Source organism: Dermacentor albipictus, chromosome 1, assembly GCF_038994185.2.
Source record: "Dermacentor albipictus isolate Rhodes 1998 colony chromosome 1, USDA_Dalb.pri_finalv2, whole genome shotgun sequence".
In the NCBI taxonomy this organism is placed as follows: Eukaryota; Metazoa; Arthropoda; class Arachnida; order Ixodida; family Ixodidae; genus Dermacentor; species Dermacentor albipictus.
In genome coordinates, this window is record NC_091821.1 from 390,646,522 (window position 1) to 390,665,397 (window position 18,876).

At 46.8% G+C, this 18,876-nt stretch overlaps 1 protein-coding gene and 1 long non-coding RNA gene across 6 annotated transcripts in view; one reads left to right on the plus strand and one right to left on the minus strand.

Moving 5' to 3' along the window:
- LOC135913702 (solute carrier family 22 member 13-like) overlaps window positions 1-16,615 on the minus strand; it is a 47,579-nt gene extending 30,964 nt beyond the window's left edge. The window contains exons 1-4 of one of the 4 annotated variants that reach the window (XM_070532030.1): window positions 16,390-16,615; window positions 7,806-7,917; window positions 7,186-7,420; window positions 2,600-3,033 (exon numbers count right to left, since the gene is read on the minus strand). In XM_070532030.1, the coding sequence (XP_070388131.1) occupies window positions 2,600-2,956 (357 nt within the window). In that variant the 5' untranslated portion in view covers window positions 2,957-3,033; window positions 7,186-7,420; window positions 7,806-7,917; window positions 16,390-16,615. Of the gene's footprint in view, window positions 1-2,599; window positions 3,034-7,185; window positions 7,623-7,805; window positions 7,918-14,635; window positions 14,769-16,389 lie in introns of those variants that run through there. The other 3 variants (XM_070532028.1, XM_070532029.1, XM_065446286.2) reach the window with 3 other exon arrangements.
- The window catches only part of LOC135914277 (uncharacterized), a 241,449-nt gene that overhangs the window by 167,099 nt on the left and 55,474 nt on the right, over window positions 1-18,876 (plus strand). The window lies entirely within an intron of this gene.

The window sequence follows — 18,876 nt, forward strand, 5'->3', positions numbered from 1 at the left end:
GCATTATTCCTATAGAGTTTGATGTTCCCATTACCCTTTAGCATTGTGATTAGGCCCTTCTGCATGTACCTTGTGCTTGCGTAAGCCGACAAACCTCTTGAATGCTAGCAATGCTGTTCTACGGTATATAACTATAGACTAAAGGCTGCAGCAATTGTTGGCTCTTATTGATGACTGCTTGGGTCAGATGCGTTCAAGCAAAAAAAAAAAACATTACCTTTTTTTTTTTGTCAGCCGGAGTTCTGTTCTAGGGTTCAGAGGTGCACAGGCAACTGGTTAGGTGCGTAGAAACTCACTGATTCATTTATATTTAAAGGAGCGGTACCATTCGTAAGAAGTACAATAAATGACTGCAATGGGGTTTTTGAAACAAAACAATAAATTTTCGAGTGGAGAGGGACGACATGACGTGAAGCAGATCTGTTTGCAGCAATAAAGCCATTCACTGACGCGGTACAGTCACTTCTATTAAGAAAAAAGAAATGAAAGAAAAAATTGTCATCCACCTCGGAGTAGCGTAATACCGCAAAGAAAACCCACAGGTGTTTCGCAGTTTAATTTAAAATTCACCTGCTAAGGAGACCGAACCAGGGACAGACGCCTTTGCGTGGTGGCTACTCTGCTTCCTCAGCTGCAGAGAGGGACCGAGTTATTCGGCAATTCGAGGGGCTCCTTCCTTAATTTCGTGCTACTGTGTGTTGTGATCTACTACTGTGTGCTACTGTGTGTTGTGATCCACATTGCAGATTTTTGCAGAACTGACTTGCCGTAAGTAATGACCTGAGTTCAAAAAACAGGGAAGAAGGAAATAAACTAGGAGGGAGCAATGGCGTCATGAAGCTATCCTTGCCAAGTCAACTCGAAGCCATCCACTTCGCTTTTCCTCTATCGCATGTCTTCAAAATTCGACCCAGCACGTGAGCTCTGAGTCGATCGCCAGCACTCGGCACACTTAGCCTAGTCTGTTTCGGTCCAGGAAAGTTTAATCCATGCGTTCTCCTTCAGAGGCTCTGTCAACAGCGCGCGCAACGCGGTAGTCTACTGGCTGTGGCGTCGCGCTGTGCTGAGCCCGAAGACGCGGGTTCGATCCCCACCACGATGGCCGCATTCTAGTGGGGATGACCAAGAACGCTCGTGTTCTTAGATTTAAACGTATACGTTAAAGAATCCCAGATACGTTAAAGAACCCCACATGGTCGAGGTTGACCCGGAGTACCCCATTACGGCATGCCTCATATTCAGGCCGTGGGAGAAGCTGTCACGTGAGGCCTCAGATTTATTTTTAATTTTGCCACCCATTGTGCGCGCATTTTCTTCCATGGATCATTGTTTGTAGTAAGGTATAAACCCTTTTTTTTCACCGGTTGGTTCGCTCACTAGAGACAGATGGCGCTTGCGCCGCGCATAACCATTTGTTGCCTCAAGATCCGCCGTGGTGGGTTAGGGTGGGGGGGGGGGGGGCGCTTTTCGACTTTTCGATGGGGTGCAATACAATAACGCTCGTGTACTTAGATTTAGGCGCCCGTTAACGTACTGCAAGTGGTCGAAGTGAATCCGAAGCCCCAGCGCTACTGCGCCCATCCTAAGTCATTGTGCAGTTCGAAGACGCTGAAATACATTTCTTTGAAGATATGCTAAATATCCTGTACGCGCACACGCCTGGTTACGGTTGCTTATATATTCCCGATTAGTGTATTGAAAACTGTCACATTCTCACGTAGATCTTTGTACCAAAGACTGATCAGCTCGCCGTGTTTGGTGTTCACAATGGACAAGCGTCGAAAAGAAATGTGCCCTCGTCGGCGTTTTCTGTAGTTACTGTCCTACCAGATATCCTCCTTGTTTCTTTGCGCCACTGCCCCGGAATAAAACGCCAAACCAACGCCTAACTCAAACCAAGGTTTTTGCTGTAGCGGGACAATTTTGCAATTATCTTTTTCATGGACAAGGCGCGATGAGCTCGGAATGATACGTATGCGACATTCATATGTCTTCTGAACTTTTGTCCGGTTTCGGGCAGCTGAGGCAGTAATTGTTGACGATAAACGCCCAACCGGTGGCTCAGTGGCGCCGAACCGGCACTGTGCGCCGCCCTTTTAAGCTAAGGCAGCGGAGACCGGCTGAGGCTAGCAATGGATGCGTGAACACGTGATCGCACACGGCGGCGCCCACGTACGGGAGCACGATATAAAGGGGTCTACACGTTTATGGTCGTCGTTGCAACGTGCTGGTGTGGCCACCACACGCTGCAGCCGCACCTGCTGGGGAAGAGCGCGGTGTCGGAAGACACTGAAACGTACTGCAACATGATCGTGGGTTGGGCTTACGTTCTTTCGCTTCAATTTTATCACGTAATGCTACCTCCTCACTTGTTACCTCACATGACTAGCACTTTTGTGGCGATAGAGCTAAGGTTATCTTTCGTTAGAGCCGAATGGAGGATGAGGATATCGAAACGTCTTGTCAGCAAGCCTGCTCGAAAACGTACTACCTGATCAGGCTCAATACTTGAGTAGCTGCATCTTCGAAACACTGTAGGCAATGGATTTGTGCGCTAAAATTACGAATGAGTGCAGAACAAGACTGACGACGGGCTCACCTCCATCGTGATGGACGTGAAGAACTCTGCGTTGTCGTACCTCCACCCCGTCGGACACGTGGCGCCGGTGTAGTGACGGGCCGTGAAGTTAGCGTGGTCGCCGCTCCCGGCGGCGTCCGACATTTCGTCTACGAACTGGCAGCGTCCTCTGGGCAGCGACGTCATGTCCAACGCTTCGCCACTCACGATCGCTCCCTTGCCGAAACACCACTGGCTAGGCGGCGCAACAAGGACGAGCACGTGACCCAAGTAGCATATCGCCGCGTGCCACGTACCAAGCACTACTGCGGCGGCGATGATAGTCTTGTTGAACATTCCGAAGCCGCCGATCTCCTTCAGCACTCGCTCGAATTCCATGGCTCCCGGCGTGGTAGGTGGCGGCCGTTGCTTAAACGCTCGTAAGTCGCCGGATGTCAGCAGAGCAGATATAGGATCTGTAACTCGGAAGAAGCATGGTACTTTGGCACCAACAACATGGAGTACTTTCTCAGGGCGTCAAACTGGTGTAGCGCCCTTTCGTTCCACGTACAGCCGACCGCAAACTATTCAAAGCCCTAAATTAAAAAAAAAATGGTAGGTAACCCTAATCTCTGACTTCGGTGTCTCTTAGTGGAAATCGCGCCTCGGCATTCATGTTCTTTAGTTTAACTTTAACCTAATTCGGAGGCAACTGTTTTTCATTAACTAAAGTGACGTCATTAGTGACTTCATTACTTTCGCGTTCTACTTCCCGGTTTCCAGGAATTTCGCCAAAGTCGTGCTCACGTGGCGGTTTCTAAACTCTACGATTCTGTGCTTTGGTGTGCGGGTAATCAGTCATTTCTAATTAATTTTAATTATTGCAGACACTTCAATAATTCGACTTCTAACTAAACTTATGCTCTGATATCATATATATAATGAAGCCCATGACTTCTGTACTGTACTATATTTTTCTTTTCTGATTTATCTTATATTCCATCCCCGTTCATCTCAGTGATTTCTAATTATTTATAATTATTGCAGACACTTCAGTAACTCAGCTTGTAACTAAACTTATGCACTGATATAATATCTGTAATGAAACCCATGAATTTTGTACTGTACTATATTTTGTGTTTCTTTTTCTGATATATTTTGTATTTCCTCCCCGGTCGTCTCAGGAGGTGAACCGGAAGTGCTGCGCAAGAAACAAGAGTGTCACTCGATGCTCGTGCTGCTAACAAGAAACAGAAAGAAAGAAAAACTGAATTTCGTTGTATTTTTGCCATTTGAGCTGGAAGTTCATGGGGGAATAAGAAGGTCGCACAGGATACCTTATCAGCTACGTAATTTAATTCTTTTCGAGGACGCTGTACTGCGGACGCCGTGTTGCGATTAGGGGCACGTCTCTCGCCATCACTATAGGCAATTCGTTAGTACGCAATCCTACGGAATGTCAAAATGAAATGCTGCCTTAATGAATGAATGGCTTGTCAGAATGAAATTACGCGTGACATGGCCCACTGAAAATAATGAATTGGATGTTTTAAAACACATTTATTACTTATCATCTCATCTAATTAATGATAGCTCAATTGTAAGAAAAACAAAAAATGGCCAGGCTTAGCTTGGTTAAGCCAAGAATGCGTTGCATATTACGCGAGTTGGGGCCCAGCTTCTCCTCCGACTGTCGTGACTTCACGTCACGTGGTTGCGCTAAAGGTCAATGGTGGCTGCCCGGCCGCGCCCAAGGGCTGAACTGAATGATTGCAATATGCAACGCATAAAAATCCTCCTTCAGTGCGGTGCGTCACTTACTGACAGAATGCCATTGGTTGCGTCCTCGTATATTCAGTATTGTATATTTAAGAGCTTGGCTAACGTTAGCTAAGACACCCCAGTTGCACTGCACTCATTGAAGAGATCTGATAAGACACGCCACTTCGCACGTTCCGCCACGGAGGAATACAGCTTGGCGTTTCGCGCACTGGAACGCTTTCAGCGACAGCTACAAGGCAAGATGCGAGAAGTCACATCGCACGGCTCATGCTTCGCGGAGTCAGGCATTGCAGCAGCGGAACGCTATGCGCGACATTGAATGGGCAGATTTACTTTATAAAGGATAAACATGACAGAAGGAAATGTAGTTGCACGGACAATATCCATTGCGATGCTATGCAATACATTGTAATGCGCTCGAGTAACCCCATTTATCAGAAAAAGAAGCTTTCGTGCCCCTATAATCTATTGCAGTCACATTTCGCTTGAACAGAAAAGCTGAAGACAGAGCACTGCTTGAGTGTTTCCTGACTGATGGATTGAAATACCCCCCGCAAGGCTGCAAGCCCGGCCGGCGGCCGTCGTCGATTTCACGTGCAATGTTTCGAATTCGATCTCATTCGACTTAGCCGGGACGAACACTGTAGTTGCAGAGCTAGAGGATGTGACCGATCTATACAGGCGCAGACACGCAAGCGGTCACTGTGGGTTCTAAGGCGGCTCACCAAAACTCTGCATGGCGCCGTAGATCCCACGTACAACTTGCCGTGGGCACACGAGACAATTGTCGTCGGGCAGTTGAGAAATGACACCATATCATCTTTCAATTGCGAACAGACGCAGGCACTCGTCCCGTCCATGACAGAGTGGGCTTTGTTGTCATGACGGCAAGCGGAAATGCAGTGGGAATGCTCCGCGTGTTCGCACGCTGGCTTACAATAGCCCAATAAAATTCAGCGGAATCACGAATTAAAGCCTTCGTTACCTGGATCCTAAATAAAGCTCCATCTCCCACTCGACTTACCACAGCATGCGTAATTCCCACATGTCTTCTATGACTTGAAGTAACCTTCGCGAGTCCCTACTCCTTTCTAATCAAAATGGACAATTAGGCTGCGAAGCACGGGGTCGCGGGATTGAATCCCGGCCCATTTCGGTGGGGGCGAAATGCGAAAACACCTGTGTACTTAGATTTAGGTGCACGGTAAAGAACTCCAAGTGGTCTGAATTTCCTGAGTTCCGAACCACGACGCGTCTCATGACCAGATCATGGTATTTACACGTGAAACCCCATATTACTTTTTTTTTAAGACGGACAAATGTCCCAAATGTGTAGTTTGTAGATGAAAAAAGATGATTGTGCATCTTTTCTATGAACTTCCTTGTCCCCAGCTTATGAAGAGGGCGCGCATGGACACGAAGAAGTGCGTCAGAGAAAAGTTGCATACTTGGGAATGATGCCACATATTCTTTATGAAGCACACCAAGGTTCCAGCACATACGTCTGCATCACCTTGACCCCTCTCTTCGACACCGTCCTCCATCCGGACTATCACGTATACTGTGGCTTGACATTGCTTTTACAATATACTTTTATTTCCGCACGGGAATTGATGGCAGTGTTGCTTGCAACGACTGCGGCAGCGAGGGAACTGTGGAACGCTGCATTTGCCGTTTTCCTCTGTACAGTTTTCCTCTGTACAGTTTTCCTCTGTACAGTTTTCGGAGCTACGGTCGTCACATCAGAAGCCGATTAAAGCGCTATTGAAGTTTCTGCATTCGAGTGGCCTATTAGAAACTTTAATAATTTGGGAATCCACCATCGCTTATATTCATTTTTCGCGCGTTTACTTGCCTTCTCCGCTAATCTTTCCATGTTTCTGTCCTGCTTATCCTTCCCCTAGTGTAGGACAGCAAACCAGAACCTTCTCTTCCCGTTAATCTCCCTGCCTGTCCCACCTCTCTCTCTCTCTCTCTCTCTCTCTCTCTCTCTCTCTCTCTCTCTCTCTCTCTCTCTCTCTCTCTATCTATCTATCTATCTATCTATCTATCTATCTATCTATCTGTCTATCTGTCTATCTGTCTATCTATCTATCTATCAATCATAATTTCAATTCACTAAAGACAGCGCTCTGCACCACGCTCGGCAAATTTGACAACCTTCACCTCACGGAAATCAAAATCTTTGAACATTGGTCCCAGACGACGTCCGCCCGAGTTTCTTTAAAAGCAATATTGTTTTTTAAGCACCTGGAGTTTATGAAACACTGTACACATTGTCAAACGCTTTCATTGTATTTATGCGGATACATTGGTATCGTAACTTCGTTTACCTTCTATTTCCTATTATTTAGGTTACTCTCACAACATTCTGGACCGCTATCCTGTGCGTCGGCTGTTCGCAAAGATTAATCCCTTTTTTTATACTTTAATACTAATCATTGCTCGCAAATCCACAGTAAAATAATGTTACACCAAGGCTAATTATAAACAAACACACACGCCCAGTTAAACATGCTCACAAAGAAAAAGTTAATACCTTGGCAAACAAGTACACAAGTCGAAAACATGCATACAGCCGCTCAGAAGGTGGTTTTATCATTATCAACTACACCACACGCACTCGGACTGCTTATCCTTAAATTTTCAGGTGATGCCTCATAACTTTCCCCATGCTATTGTTCTATTGTCAGTTCGTATACGCAGATAAAGTACTGCTCACCGGCAATACACGCTGCGTCGATACCCTCTGCCCGAGCGCTTAGACACATCAATTTTTTTCCCTAGATGTCCTACTAAAAATATGGCCCCGGCAGAGTAAAAACCAAAATTCAAATTCAACTCACCTAGCGAGGGCTTGACTTGCGCTTGACTCGCTTTGATCTTCTAATGTCTTGATGCGTGCTCAGGGTGCAGACTGCATGCGTCGCTGGTGAACACACAGGAACTCAAGGATCGCCTGATATCAACGGCACAAACGGCAGACCGTATTATGATGTTTGCGACTCTTCACCATCTGCATACAATAGCTGCCGACGCAACTGGTGACTAGCGCGGTGTCGCATGTACCTTCAGTGCGTTCTGCAAAAAAAATAAAAGCGCGCATTCTCTCTAACACGTGCGTACTTCCAGGCTTGCAAAAACAACAGCGGTGCATTGACGTCTGTACGTTTGCGCGCGTTTCTAGTAGTGAAAGCGATCTATAGAAAACTGATTCTGGAGGTCAGTTGAAGCGGGGGTCCCTGCTTCAATGTGAGGCTGCGCCTTACGGCGTCTGCAGTGGCGGTGTGTGTGGGGGAAGGGGGGGGAGGGAGGGGGAGAGACAAACGGGGAAGGCTTACAGGCAGCCGGCGAAGTCCGGCCACAGATGTGCTGGAGCCGCGAAGGGCTCCTCTGTAAGGTGACTCCTCTGAGCCTTCAACGTCAAAACATTCACCAAAAGGAAGGGAGATATCCGATGACATACCCGATGCTCTGCAACTACGCTCGAGTCCCCGTCGTCTTCGGTTGTTGCTGGCCGACGGTGCCTCTTGAAGGACCCGGAGTGTCGACAGCGGCTGTGAACGCCGTTGCGCGGTCTGCGTCAAGGCGAAAGGGTTGTGACGACTTGGGGCGCCATTTATTGAGAGAAATTGAAACTAATGGCTCGGCCGCATTTCGACGCTCGCTTAGTGCGACGACATTGTGGAGTATAACAAACAGAGGCCGTTCGGCAAGATGGCAGCCGGCGCAAAAGCCCACAGACTCAGAGCGGTAACACATTCAGACCCAGCGAGTTTTGAGGCTTTCGCTGTCTCTTGGCAAAGTGTCTTTGTGCGAAAGTGGGCGCTGTGTTAACGTGATAACGCGAGAGCTTGTATTCTTATCATAACGTAACGCTGGATACCCGCACTTCCCTGCTCGGTGTGACGTTTTCACGTACACGCCAAAGTTTAAAGGAAACCGAAATGCTGTTTACTCAAAAAGAATGACGAACACGTGAACTTATGAAAGCAGGTGTTCTTAGCTCGGAGCGGCCGCAAGTGCGTTAACCAGCCCCTTGTCGTCCGCTCGCCTGCGTGTGGACACGTGTGTGCAGACGCGCGCACACAAACACAACTGGTTCGCGTCGAATGAAAGCTTGAGTTCAACGCCTTGTCCAGGTGTTTTCTTTCCCCTCTGTGTTTCGCCTTTTGCACCGCTTCCTTCGTGATACATGTGTAACTAAACCAGGTGTCTCATCGTTGAAGCGGTTAGGTTTGAAGTATTTTCTGCAGTTCTCGCCCTCGGTCACTGAATGATCCTTGCACAGCTCTTAGTTTTAATCATAGAGTTTCTCACTACATTACCTAGAGGGAAATCTGGCGCTGCGGCGCTGTGGTATGCATGGGAATGCCGGTATATTGTGGCTTCGGATTGGCATCGTTCTCGTAGAGACAGGACACTTTGAAGACGCGCTTGGCAAGTACCATTCCGTCTGTCACAATGATTCATTTTCTACTAGAACAGCACGGAAAAAGCTGTTTTAGCTTTATTATTACGCCAAAACATGTTTTGTTTAACTATGAGAACTTGTTATTGTGTGTACGACTACATGTTACGTAAAAAGTATCAGCGGGCCGCTATTGTTGGAGGACAGCCGAGAAGGTTCGCGCTCGCTTTGCAACAGTTAGCCGTCTGTTCTCGCTTTTCTTCTCTCGGTCATGCATCGTGGGTGAGTAAAGATGTAATATGCGTGAACGGAAACATTTTATGAAGGTTTTACTTTGAGAACGCGTTATTTGCGTAGCCATATCCACGTTTTAGACGAAGCCTCTTACAACACCAGCCAACACGAGCCTCGCAGACACATATACCGTCATTCCCATGACGGCACGGTGCCCCCTTAAGAAACTCCCATAGACGGTGGCGCCAGATTACCCTCTAGGTGTTATAGTGAGAAACTCTACGGTTTTAATAATCTCGCGGGAGTGTCGGCGGTCACGGTGGTCGGCGCCACGTCACGGAGCGCCTCTACGAAACTAACACCCCGCGCATGCGCGCGAAGCGTCCTCTTTGCCCGGACATCGCCTGCTCGTTTATTCAACCGCTCATCCCGACATAGCTCCTGCTGCTTATCAGTTCGCCTATCGCTTGCGACTATAGTCGAGCGAACATCAACTTCTTCGAAAGACGAATCGAATACGAAAGTATCGAATTTCGAATCGAATATCGTATAGTCAAAATCAGACGCCTATGATTACAACAGGAGCGTTTACTTAATTAATATTAGGTACCATGTCTGTATTGACTAGTTTAAAAAGAAAGGTAACTACAAAAAAAGAAAAAGCCAGTTTTATGTACAAGACCTCTTTGTCGCCTCGTCTCCGTCCGTGTTCTTTATTCTTTTTTTTTGCGCTGTTCGCCTTTCAGATATCACAAATTGTCATTTAAAAGGTGCAAGTATATACATTCAAGGTATTTAAGGACTATTTTCTAAAAAGCTAAATAACTATCAGAAGTTGTAACGGAAGAAAAAAAAGAAATAAAAGGTTTCTGAAGAAGTTATGTGTCGTATGTATACACGTAAATGGGCGTCTTGAAGAAAAACATCACAGATTCTAACGTAAAAAAAACTGTATCATGAGTAGACTTCGAAAAAAAAACTAAGTGACATACTAAAAGCAGAAAACACTTATCTCAGGCATGCTTTCACTGGGAAGCCGAAAACAAAGCTTGCAGTATTCATTTTGTATTTATATTGCTTCGAAAACTTTTTTCGTTGTTTCCCTGCTGATAATTTGCGATATTTTCTTAACCCGTCATACAATAGCAGCAAGATTTTGACAGTCAGTTGTTACAAAACATATGGTTCGTTTCCAATATTAGAAACTACCGAATAGTTCTTTTTTTAAGTACGAATACGAATACATTGTTTGTCATGTTTGATTCGCATTCGAAACTCTGAATATTCGCCCACCTCTACTTGAAAGCGTTTATTCTAACGATTATTATTATTATTATTATTATTATTATTATTATTATTATTATTATTATTATTATTATTATTATTATTATTATTATTATTATTATTATTATTATTAATGTATTTATTTAGTTATGTTGAAACATATATCGACAGGAAAGGGCAAGCGAGGCTGGCAACTGCCACCGTAAGGGGCACAACACCTGCCTACTCTTCAAAAAGAGGGTGACACAAACACATAAATGGAAGATAGGAAGGAGGGAAGGAAAGAGGAAAGAAAGAGCAACAGGACAAATCTAAACGAAGAAAGTAGAACACACAGTACAGGTCACACACAGTAAGGCCGGTCACTGAAGTTCACGCTACTACAGAATGTTAAATATAAGAAATAGCGTGAGAGACCCGCCATTTTGTTGGGACATCTGCGCTTTTGCTGCGTGCACAATCCCCAGAGACTGTATCACTCAAGTAGAGAGAAACAAAATAAAGGAGAAACGCGGCGAAGTCAACCACAGGAGAAAGATTGGTTCGCTATCCTAGGCTGGGCTGGGTTCGCTATCCAAGGCGCAAGGCTCATTGCAGAATTGAAATAGAAAAAGTTTGGAATAGGTTTAGGTTATAGCGCCCCACTAGAGCATCATATAGAAAAGCAACCATTATTGAGGCGAGTGTCATGGCGCTGCATTCCTGTACCATCTCCTTTTTATTACGCCAATAAAATAATAGAGAGGAGCGAGAGCCGATATTGATGATGCATGGTTCTACATATATATATATATATATATATATATATATATATATATATATATATATATATATATATATATATATATATATATATATATATATATATATATATATATATATATATATATATGTATATATATCCAGTTCTTGGTTACTTCTTTCTTGCCGGAAATGGTTCCCCAATTAGAGTTCTTTCAATAGGTGGTATAAATTCGTCACATTAATACTTAAGCTTCCGTTGGAAGTCAGCACTTGTCTTCGTCCCGTTTGCTGTCCTTGTAGGCCTCTGCGCTGTTAACTTGGTCAACCTTGGGTGACCAAGAGTGTCAGCAAGATGTGAGCAGCTCTGCTGGTTTCGTAAGGCGCCTGCTCGAATTCAAGCCCGACAGTGAAAGATATGATAGCCCGCGTCGCCATTGCGCGCGTCCTATTCGATGCCCGGTTACGAGCAACATTATTTCTCTGAGTGCACCAGTATCCCTGAAGAGCGAAGGGCTTCGTTGTACATACAGACTTATGTCTAGACGAGATGCACATGATAATGTAGGCGATATAGCGTTACCACAAGTATACCTTAACGATTTAAGGTCAAGTGAAGTACCCCGGCTCTCTTTCGCCTACTTGAATCCGACTGATTAGTCTTGTAGAAACTAATAGCAATAAAGAAATCGAAAGATTAATAGAAAATTTTCATTGCCAATTTAAATGCAATTTTCGCGGTTAATGGACCTTGTATGTCGCGCGGGACAACCCTCGTCACTATTTCGACGGACAGCTTCTAGTAGAATCTCTCTACATGGGTGCCACACATGAGACACCCTCGGTTTTACTTCGTGTTTTGCGCACACCTCGCGATGCTGTAATTTAACACCAGAGACAAGCCTGAGGGGTCTTGTCGATAATCTAATTGGCAGTGGCGCAGTCCAGTTAAAACCATTTACTGTGTTACTCATTTTGCTCTCCCATGATTCCCGAGCTGCTGCAATTGGGCCTGATGTGGACATCTGCGCTGGGGCAAGAAGCCTGAAAACGTATCAATTGGCTCGTCGCCTGCTGATGACCATTACATAGCCAATGTCCCTGCCGTCGCCGACACGCCTCCATGCTGGCGTACAAATTGGGTCAGAGCGAGTTCCCTTTCACCTGTCGGCAGTGGCACAGCCCAAACACTGCGACTGACTAAGGTGCAGGTTGGAGCCGCTGCCGACTGAACACTAACCTTTCTCAGCACAATGTCTTGCTGTTTGATGCAGTACGTGACACGAGTTCTGACGCAGCTGAACTAACCAAGGCGTTCAATGACTTCAGAAGAAAAATGCGAGACGAGATCAGAGTCATGCACGACAGAGCGTCCAGTACTGCTGTGACTATGCTGATAAATTTAAGACGGCCGTAAAGGAGCTTCAGTAGCTCGTTTCCGACCTGAAAAAAGGTCAGTGAAGCCTACCATTTCTTAAAGACAGGAAGATCAGCACCTTACAGAGAAAGTGGCGAAAGCTGAAGAGCCTATCCCTAAGCTCGAGCAATGCAGCCGGATCCAAAGTGTAGAGATCAAAGGCTTGCCAGCCACTGTGAAAGAAAGAGCATGCGACAGGGCAAAGAGAAAGTAGCTGAGGCTTGCCGTCTCGCTCTGCTCGACCCTGACATAGACATCGCGCACAATGCATCAAAGAGGACTGACAAGAATATGAACTTGTTACGTTTGCGACTAGGTAACAAAGGTGACATGTTTCTAGCTGCGGCCAACCCAAAAAAAGTAAAACTGTCAACCTCGATATCTGAGTTCACTGGCCCTGACCAGTCGGTATACGTCAGCGAGCATCCCAAGCCGCAAAACGAGCGTCTTCTCGGTGCTATACACTTTTAAAAAGGCGAGAAATGTCTTGGAAGCATCTGTGGACGAGGAATGTCGCTATTTTAGACAAAACACAGGTTACTGCAGTGCGAATTGGTTGCCCATATGACCTGGTGAAAATGTCGTGGATGGTTTCTTTTACGATGCACAGTGTATCTAGCTTGCTTAAAATGGGCAATGACACTCTATTCATGCTGTATCAGTCTTGCGAACAATATTGGTGTAAGGCCGGTGGTAAGCTGCTACAAATCGTTCACCTTAACCATGCAGTCGATCTGCCGTCAATGAGAAAAACCAAGGGGTGTTTTTCTTAAACAGTTCACGCAAACGTCCGACTTTCTTTTTTTTCCTTTTAGCAGAAGCATGGTTTCAAGCTGAAACAGATGTCTTCTTTAGTTATAAAACTCGTTTTTTTTTTTTGAAACTGCGTTGCAAAGCTAGGGCCTGGTGTTTTGTCTCTCATTAAAGAATGTCGGGGTTTCGCCCGAAAGGCGAAGCATCGATTGCGATAGCAAATTAGTACACAGCTAAACGAAGTAAGAATAGCGTTTATCGGCCGTATAATCTTGTAAATACTCGCTTACTAACTAAATAAGCAAACATGGTGCCACGCGCGCACAAGCAAACTTGAACACATCGTACTCTATGACTGCGCACACTCGCTGTGAGAACGCTGCAGTGAGAAAGCGCAGCAGCAGCAGCGAACGAATTGACCCTTTGTGCTGCCACTCGTTTCAACGCTAAGCGGCGACAACACAGCGCGCACGAAGCTATCAGCACTCTGCGCACTCTGTCCCTATCACAGGACGCTTTCAAGATAAGGTCCGCGCGGCCGCGCCATACGCAACCACCGCCGGGGTAGAACCCTCCCCTCTCCCTGGTGCCTTCCGCGCGACGGAAGAGGGCGCGCTTCCTCGCCGCTTTCCTTCCTTGCGCGCGCGGGAGATTTAAGCCACTATCGTTGGTTCACCCTCGTGCGCTTTCACTCGCGCATACCGAATACGGCGCGCGGCGACGATGTTATCGCGCTTGGATTTTATATGGAACACAACGGTCATGGCGACGGCGACGGCATAAATGCGTATGGGGTGTCTATATAATTCCTATCGCAGTAAAAATAATTACTGTGGCAAATTCTTCTCCTAGCGCAAACCGACACTTCGGAGCTGCTGCGTCGTCAGAGTTATTGATAAGTTATGATTATTTGCGCGTCAAGCAAGCTTCGCGCTAAATTGGGCTTCGAAGTTCAGCGAACGCGACGCATTGAACAGGAAAGCGAGAAACCCACGCAAACCCTCACACTATAGAGAGGAAAGTGCGTAACACGCCAGAAGATAGTTCAAGACGTAACCGTCGTTCTACAACCTTCGACTACGAAATGCAACAAATTTGACGAAATAAAACGGCAGGTTTCATCGTTAGAACGCTGTATACGGGATTACTAGCGGTGCTATAAAATGTATGCATTAATGAGAATTCGTGCAAGAAATTTCGACGATTAGGCCACCTCACTATATATACGCAAGAAAGAAATCGCCAGCAAACCTGAAATTGGAGGAAACAGAAACGGAAATACCCCTGCAATTATAACTAGTTCGCATGCTAAAAGTTCCATGCATAACGTGTCCGCATTCGTACACGTTCGGATGTTTGAATCACCGCGATTAGTCACCTGCTGGCTCATGATAATGCAATGCCAAAAATTAAGCATTTGCAAAGCTTCGCGTGTGGGCAGCAAAAATGGACCTACCGAGTCGACACTGGTTCACAGCTGTACAGCACGCGCACCTGCGCAACGCCTGGTACAGCGCACATGACCCGACGCCGCTCATCGCCCTTGTGTGGCCGTCGCACTCACAAGAGTCGTCGAAGTCGCACTGCCTTCCCGCTATTTCCGGTGACATCGGTGGTATGGAACATCACCGAGAGCGTTCATCAAAGCCGCCAGATGACTCCACAACACGAACACGGTCGAATAACGTCGCCGGTACAAAGAAATGGCGGTAATTTCCACCGAAAGCAATCGACTCTGCCGCCCGCTCACGCCATGTTTATGTTCCTTAATGACCGGCGCAGTCTTTCCTCCTCCCCGCCGTCTGATGATTACTCAAAGCAACGCGCAGAGGCGAGGACTCTTGGTTACCCGCCGCGGAGGCTTAACGGCACTGGTTTTGCGCTGCTACACACGAGGTCGCACGATCAAATTGCGGCAGCATTTCCATGCATGGGGGCGAAATGCTAAAACGCCCGTGTCCCGTGCATTGGGGGCGCGTTGGAAATTTCCTGGTTGAACCCCTAATGGTCAAAATTAATCCTACGGCGTGCCTGATGATCAAATCATGGTTTTGGCACTTAAAACCCCCAGGGCTCAATTCAAGTTCAGTTCCTTCCTTATTCTATATTTCGCTTTTCTTTCTCTTATGAGACCGCATTCCTCAACGCATACAGCCTTTCCCTCTCCGCTCCTTACACCTTTTGCTTTGTAACGGTTTCTCAAAGCCTAGGCGCGCTGTTTGGTGGCCAAATTACCAGGGTTGCATATAAACAGGGCTGCATGTAAACACTTCGTTTGTTAATTGGCTGCATACAGCTGCGACCAGCTGGTCGACCGCGTTTTGTCACGCATGTTTTCGCTTGAAAGTACGCTTATATGTGGTTGTCTGGGCTAAACTGAGAACATACCACTTATACCGAGGATGTTATGCAGGACTTGACTAAGAGTGTAAAATCGCGATGTACTATAGATCCGGATCATGTAAAATTGCGGTCGAAAGTACCCGCGTAGAAGCACCCGATCCGGACCAGACTCGATTGCGACCCAAAGTGTCTGTATGACAGAGGTATACTATAGGACAAGGAAGTCCCGCCAACGTCATGCTAACGACTGTTTTTGCTGGGCATTGCCGCGGTGGCATCTCGCTACCTCGATTCAGCGGCGCAGATTATCTCGCAGAATCCGTCCCCGAGCGCTGGCCTCCATCTCACATTGTCAAAAAGGTCGGCGCTCGGCGACATAGAGTGTACAAAAGGCACGCGCTCCGCCGTTCACATTTCAATGCTTTTCTAAAGTACACCCTTGAGCAAAAGTATACGGGCCACAGGGTCGCCGAAAAAAAAAACAGGATTTCTTCGTAATGAACGCCAACAAACGGCAACTGACGAGTGCACTATAAAATTCGTAATGCCAAGTTTGGCCTGCACTCTTTCATTTCAAGTTGCAGTCACAGACAGAGGAGAAAATGAGTTTTATCGCGCAATCCCTGTTCCGTAGACTTTTGCTCAAGGGTGTACGTAACATAGCCCCGGCAGAGCCGGACACGAGCACTCCTCGCGCCACTCACTACACCAGCACAAAGCTTTCATCGGCGCTGAGAGGTGGCCTCCAGCTGAGGCCACGAGCCCCAGTGTCCCCTTTAATAACGGATCCCAGTTAATACGCGAGACCCCACTCCAATGACTGCACAACACGGATAAAAATTTGGCATGCGAGCAAGCGCTACTTACTTGACTTTGCCAACAGCAGTAGTGGTTCACGCTTCTCTCCTCTCTTTTTTGAAATACCTGCCCGGAAATATGTAGACTTTCACCGGCGTGTATAGGCCCTTAGTGTTTTCAGGGAATTTTTCTTTTGTTTGCTTTTTGCACTGAACGGCAGAATTGCGCAAACAAATGCGCTGAAGACACAATATCGGAGTGCGTACACCCGCACACAACTCGCCTACGTGACCATGTCGTCTAGCGACGTTTTCACTTGATCCCGAAGGCAGCGCCCCTCAGCATAAAACCCCTTGATAACTTGAAAGTAGCGACACTCTCCTCCCCGCGACGCTTTCCTCCTCGATTCTCCTCGCGCTCCGGCTGCACGCGCTGCGCACGGCACGTTGCAGCTCGCCCTCCTGCTCAAAGAATTTGTCGAGGTATCAAATAGATTAATAATAACTGCTTTGCCATTGCCAAAGATGCTGCAAATGAATTCTTGAACGCTACCCAATGTCGAGACATGTAAAATATGTATTTTTTTCATGAAACAATATATTCGTGTGTCACAAATTTTATGCCAGAAATAACTGATATCAATTGTTTCCTGCTTTTCTTTTTGACTCTTTAAAGTAAAGAAAGTATCACGCGAACTTCAGGACTATATCATTTCGAAACCAGCAAAGCAGTGCATGCCGCTGATATGAAAAACGTAAAGGCCATGTAATGAACAGGTTGAGGACAAATATTGTAATGACACTTTTTCATTCAAGAACTTTGTTTACATTTTTGTACGTATGCAACGGCCAGGGAAAAATCTCAGTGACGCTGTACTTCGTTCCAATGTATTGCACAGGAGCAGCTGTCACCGGTCGTGTATAGTAATCGCACCGAAAATATCATTGCAACAGAGAGCACGTATAAAAAGCAGAAGTTATGTAAAATATTCATTAAGAATGCGAAGATAGAGCTTGATAAAGGGCAAAAAAAAAGTGTCACTGGAAACAAAGTTCACTGCATGTTGTAGGGGTTGAAGGACGGACTTCGGGATGAAAACCCAAAACTTGGGAGTATTTATTCTACATTATTTACAAGGAGGTGAGCGTCAAGTAACATTCGTACAGTCATTACGGGCCGGCAGCAACTCGGACGCTGCGGCCCGCGGCAAGAAGTTCGAGAGAGGTGAATCAGGGAATCAGGGAATCAGGGACTGCTCCAGAATGCTCAGGTCTCTCTGGAAGGCTTCTTATAAACCCTTCGAGCACTGGAAGTCACGTCATGTTCGACCAATAGGAGAGTCCGCTCCGATGACGCCACTTTCCGCCAATGGCAGGCGCCCGTGCGATGGCGTCATACCCGGCGAAGAGAGTCAGCGCCTGGTCCTCCACTCTTGATCACTTGTTCCCGGTACTGCGCTCTTGCCTCGCAGAATTGCAATCCACTTCTAAGGTGGAGAAGGAGGGGGGACGCTCATGCTCCATTGTACAAGGGCCCACCTGCTCCCAGGGACTCGGCTCCGCAGCGGTGGCAAATGCCTTCTTCAAAGGCGAACGGGGACGATTGAGCTCCATTGTCCCAGGGCCCCTTCTAATCCCGGCGGCACACGACCTGGGGGCCGCAAACTTGTTTGCACGTGTCTCCTCTGGAATGCGCTTTCCTGCTTCTGCATTCCTCAATTAGCTGTGCTGCAATCCGATGTGGTCTGGGGAACTCGAAGTAATCGCAGGAAACAGCTCCATATCTAACAATGTATACAAAAAACGCTCGCAACAAGATGTTTAAATATACGTATTACTTTCCAGTAAATATACGTATCTAAGCAAAAGTCAATGTGTTTAATGCGTCAAACAAGGCAAATAAACAATTTGTGGAACCACAAATTCGCAGATCACGGAATCTTAAGCCCCTCCCCCTCCCCCTGATGTATCGCGCGCGACAGAAGCCGGCGCGCTTTCTCCACGCTTTTCTCCCTTGCGCACAGAAGACTGAGCCACCATCGTCGGCTCACTCATCCCTCCTTATACGCTTTCGCTCGCACATACAGCATACGGCGCGCGCTGACGATCTTCTCGCCCTTGGACTTCATACGGAACATAACAGCGACTGCGACAGCATGAATTCGCCTGGAGTGTTCATATAATTGCTATCGCAATAATATAGTAAGTGTATCCGACAACTGAAGAGTCCGGTAGCCGGTTAGTTTCCGCGAAAGAAGTAACAAAATCAAACTTTCACCTAGCGACAATTCGCTGCGCCGAAACAACGTTTTTTTCTTTTATGGGGATGTCCTTTGTGTGCGTGCGTGTGTGTGTGTGTGCGTGTGCGTGCGCGCGTGCGCGTGTGCGTGCGTGTGTGTGTGTGTGTGTGTGTGTGTGTGTGCGTGCGTGCGTGCGTGCGTGCGTGCGTGCGTGCGTGCGTGCGTGTGTGTGTGTGTGTGTGTGTGTGTGTGTGTGTGTGTGTGTGTGTGTGTGTGTGTGTGTGTGTGTGTGTGTGTGTGTGTGTTTCGGAATTCAA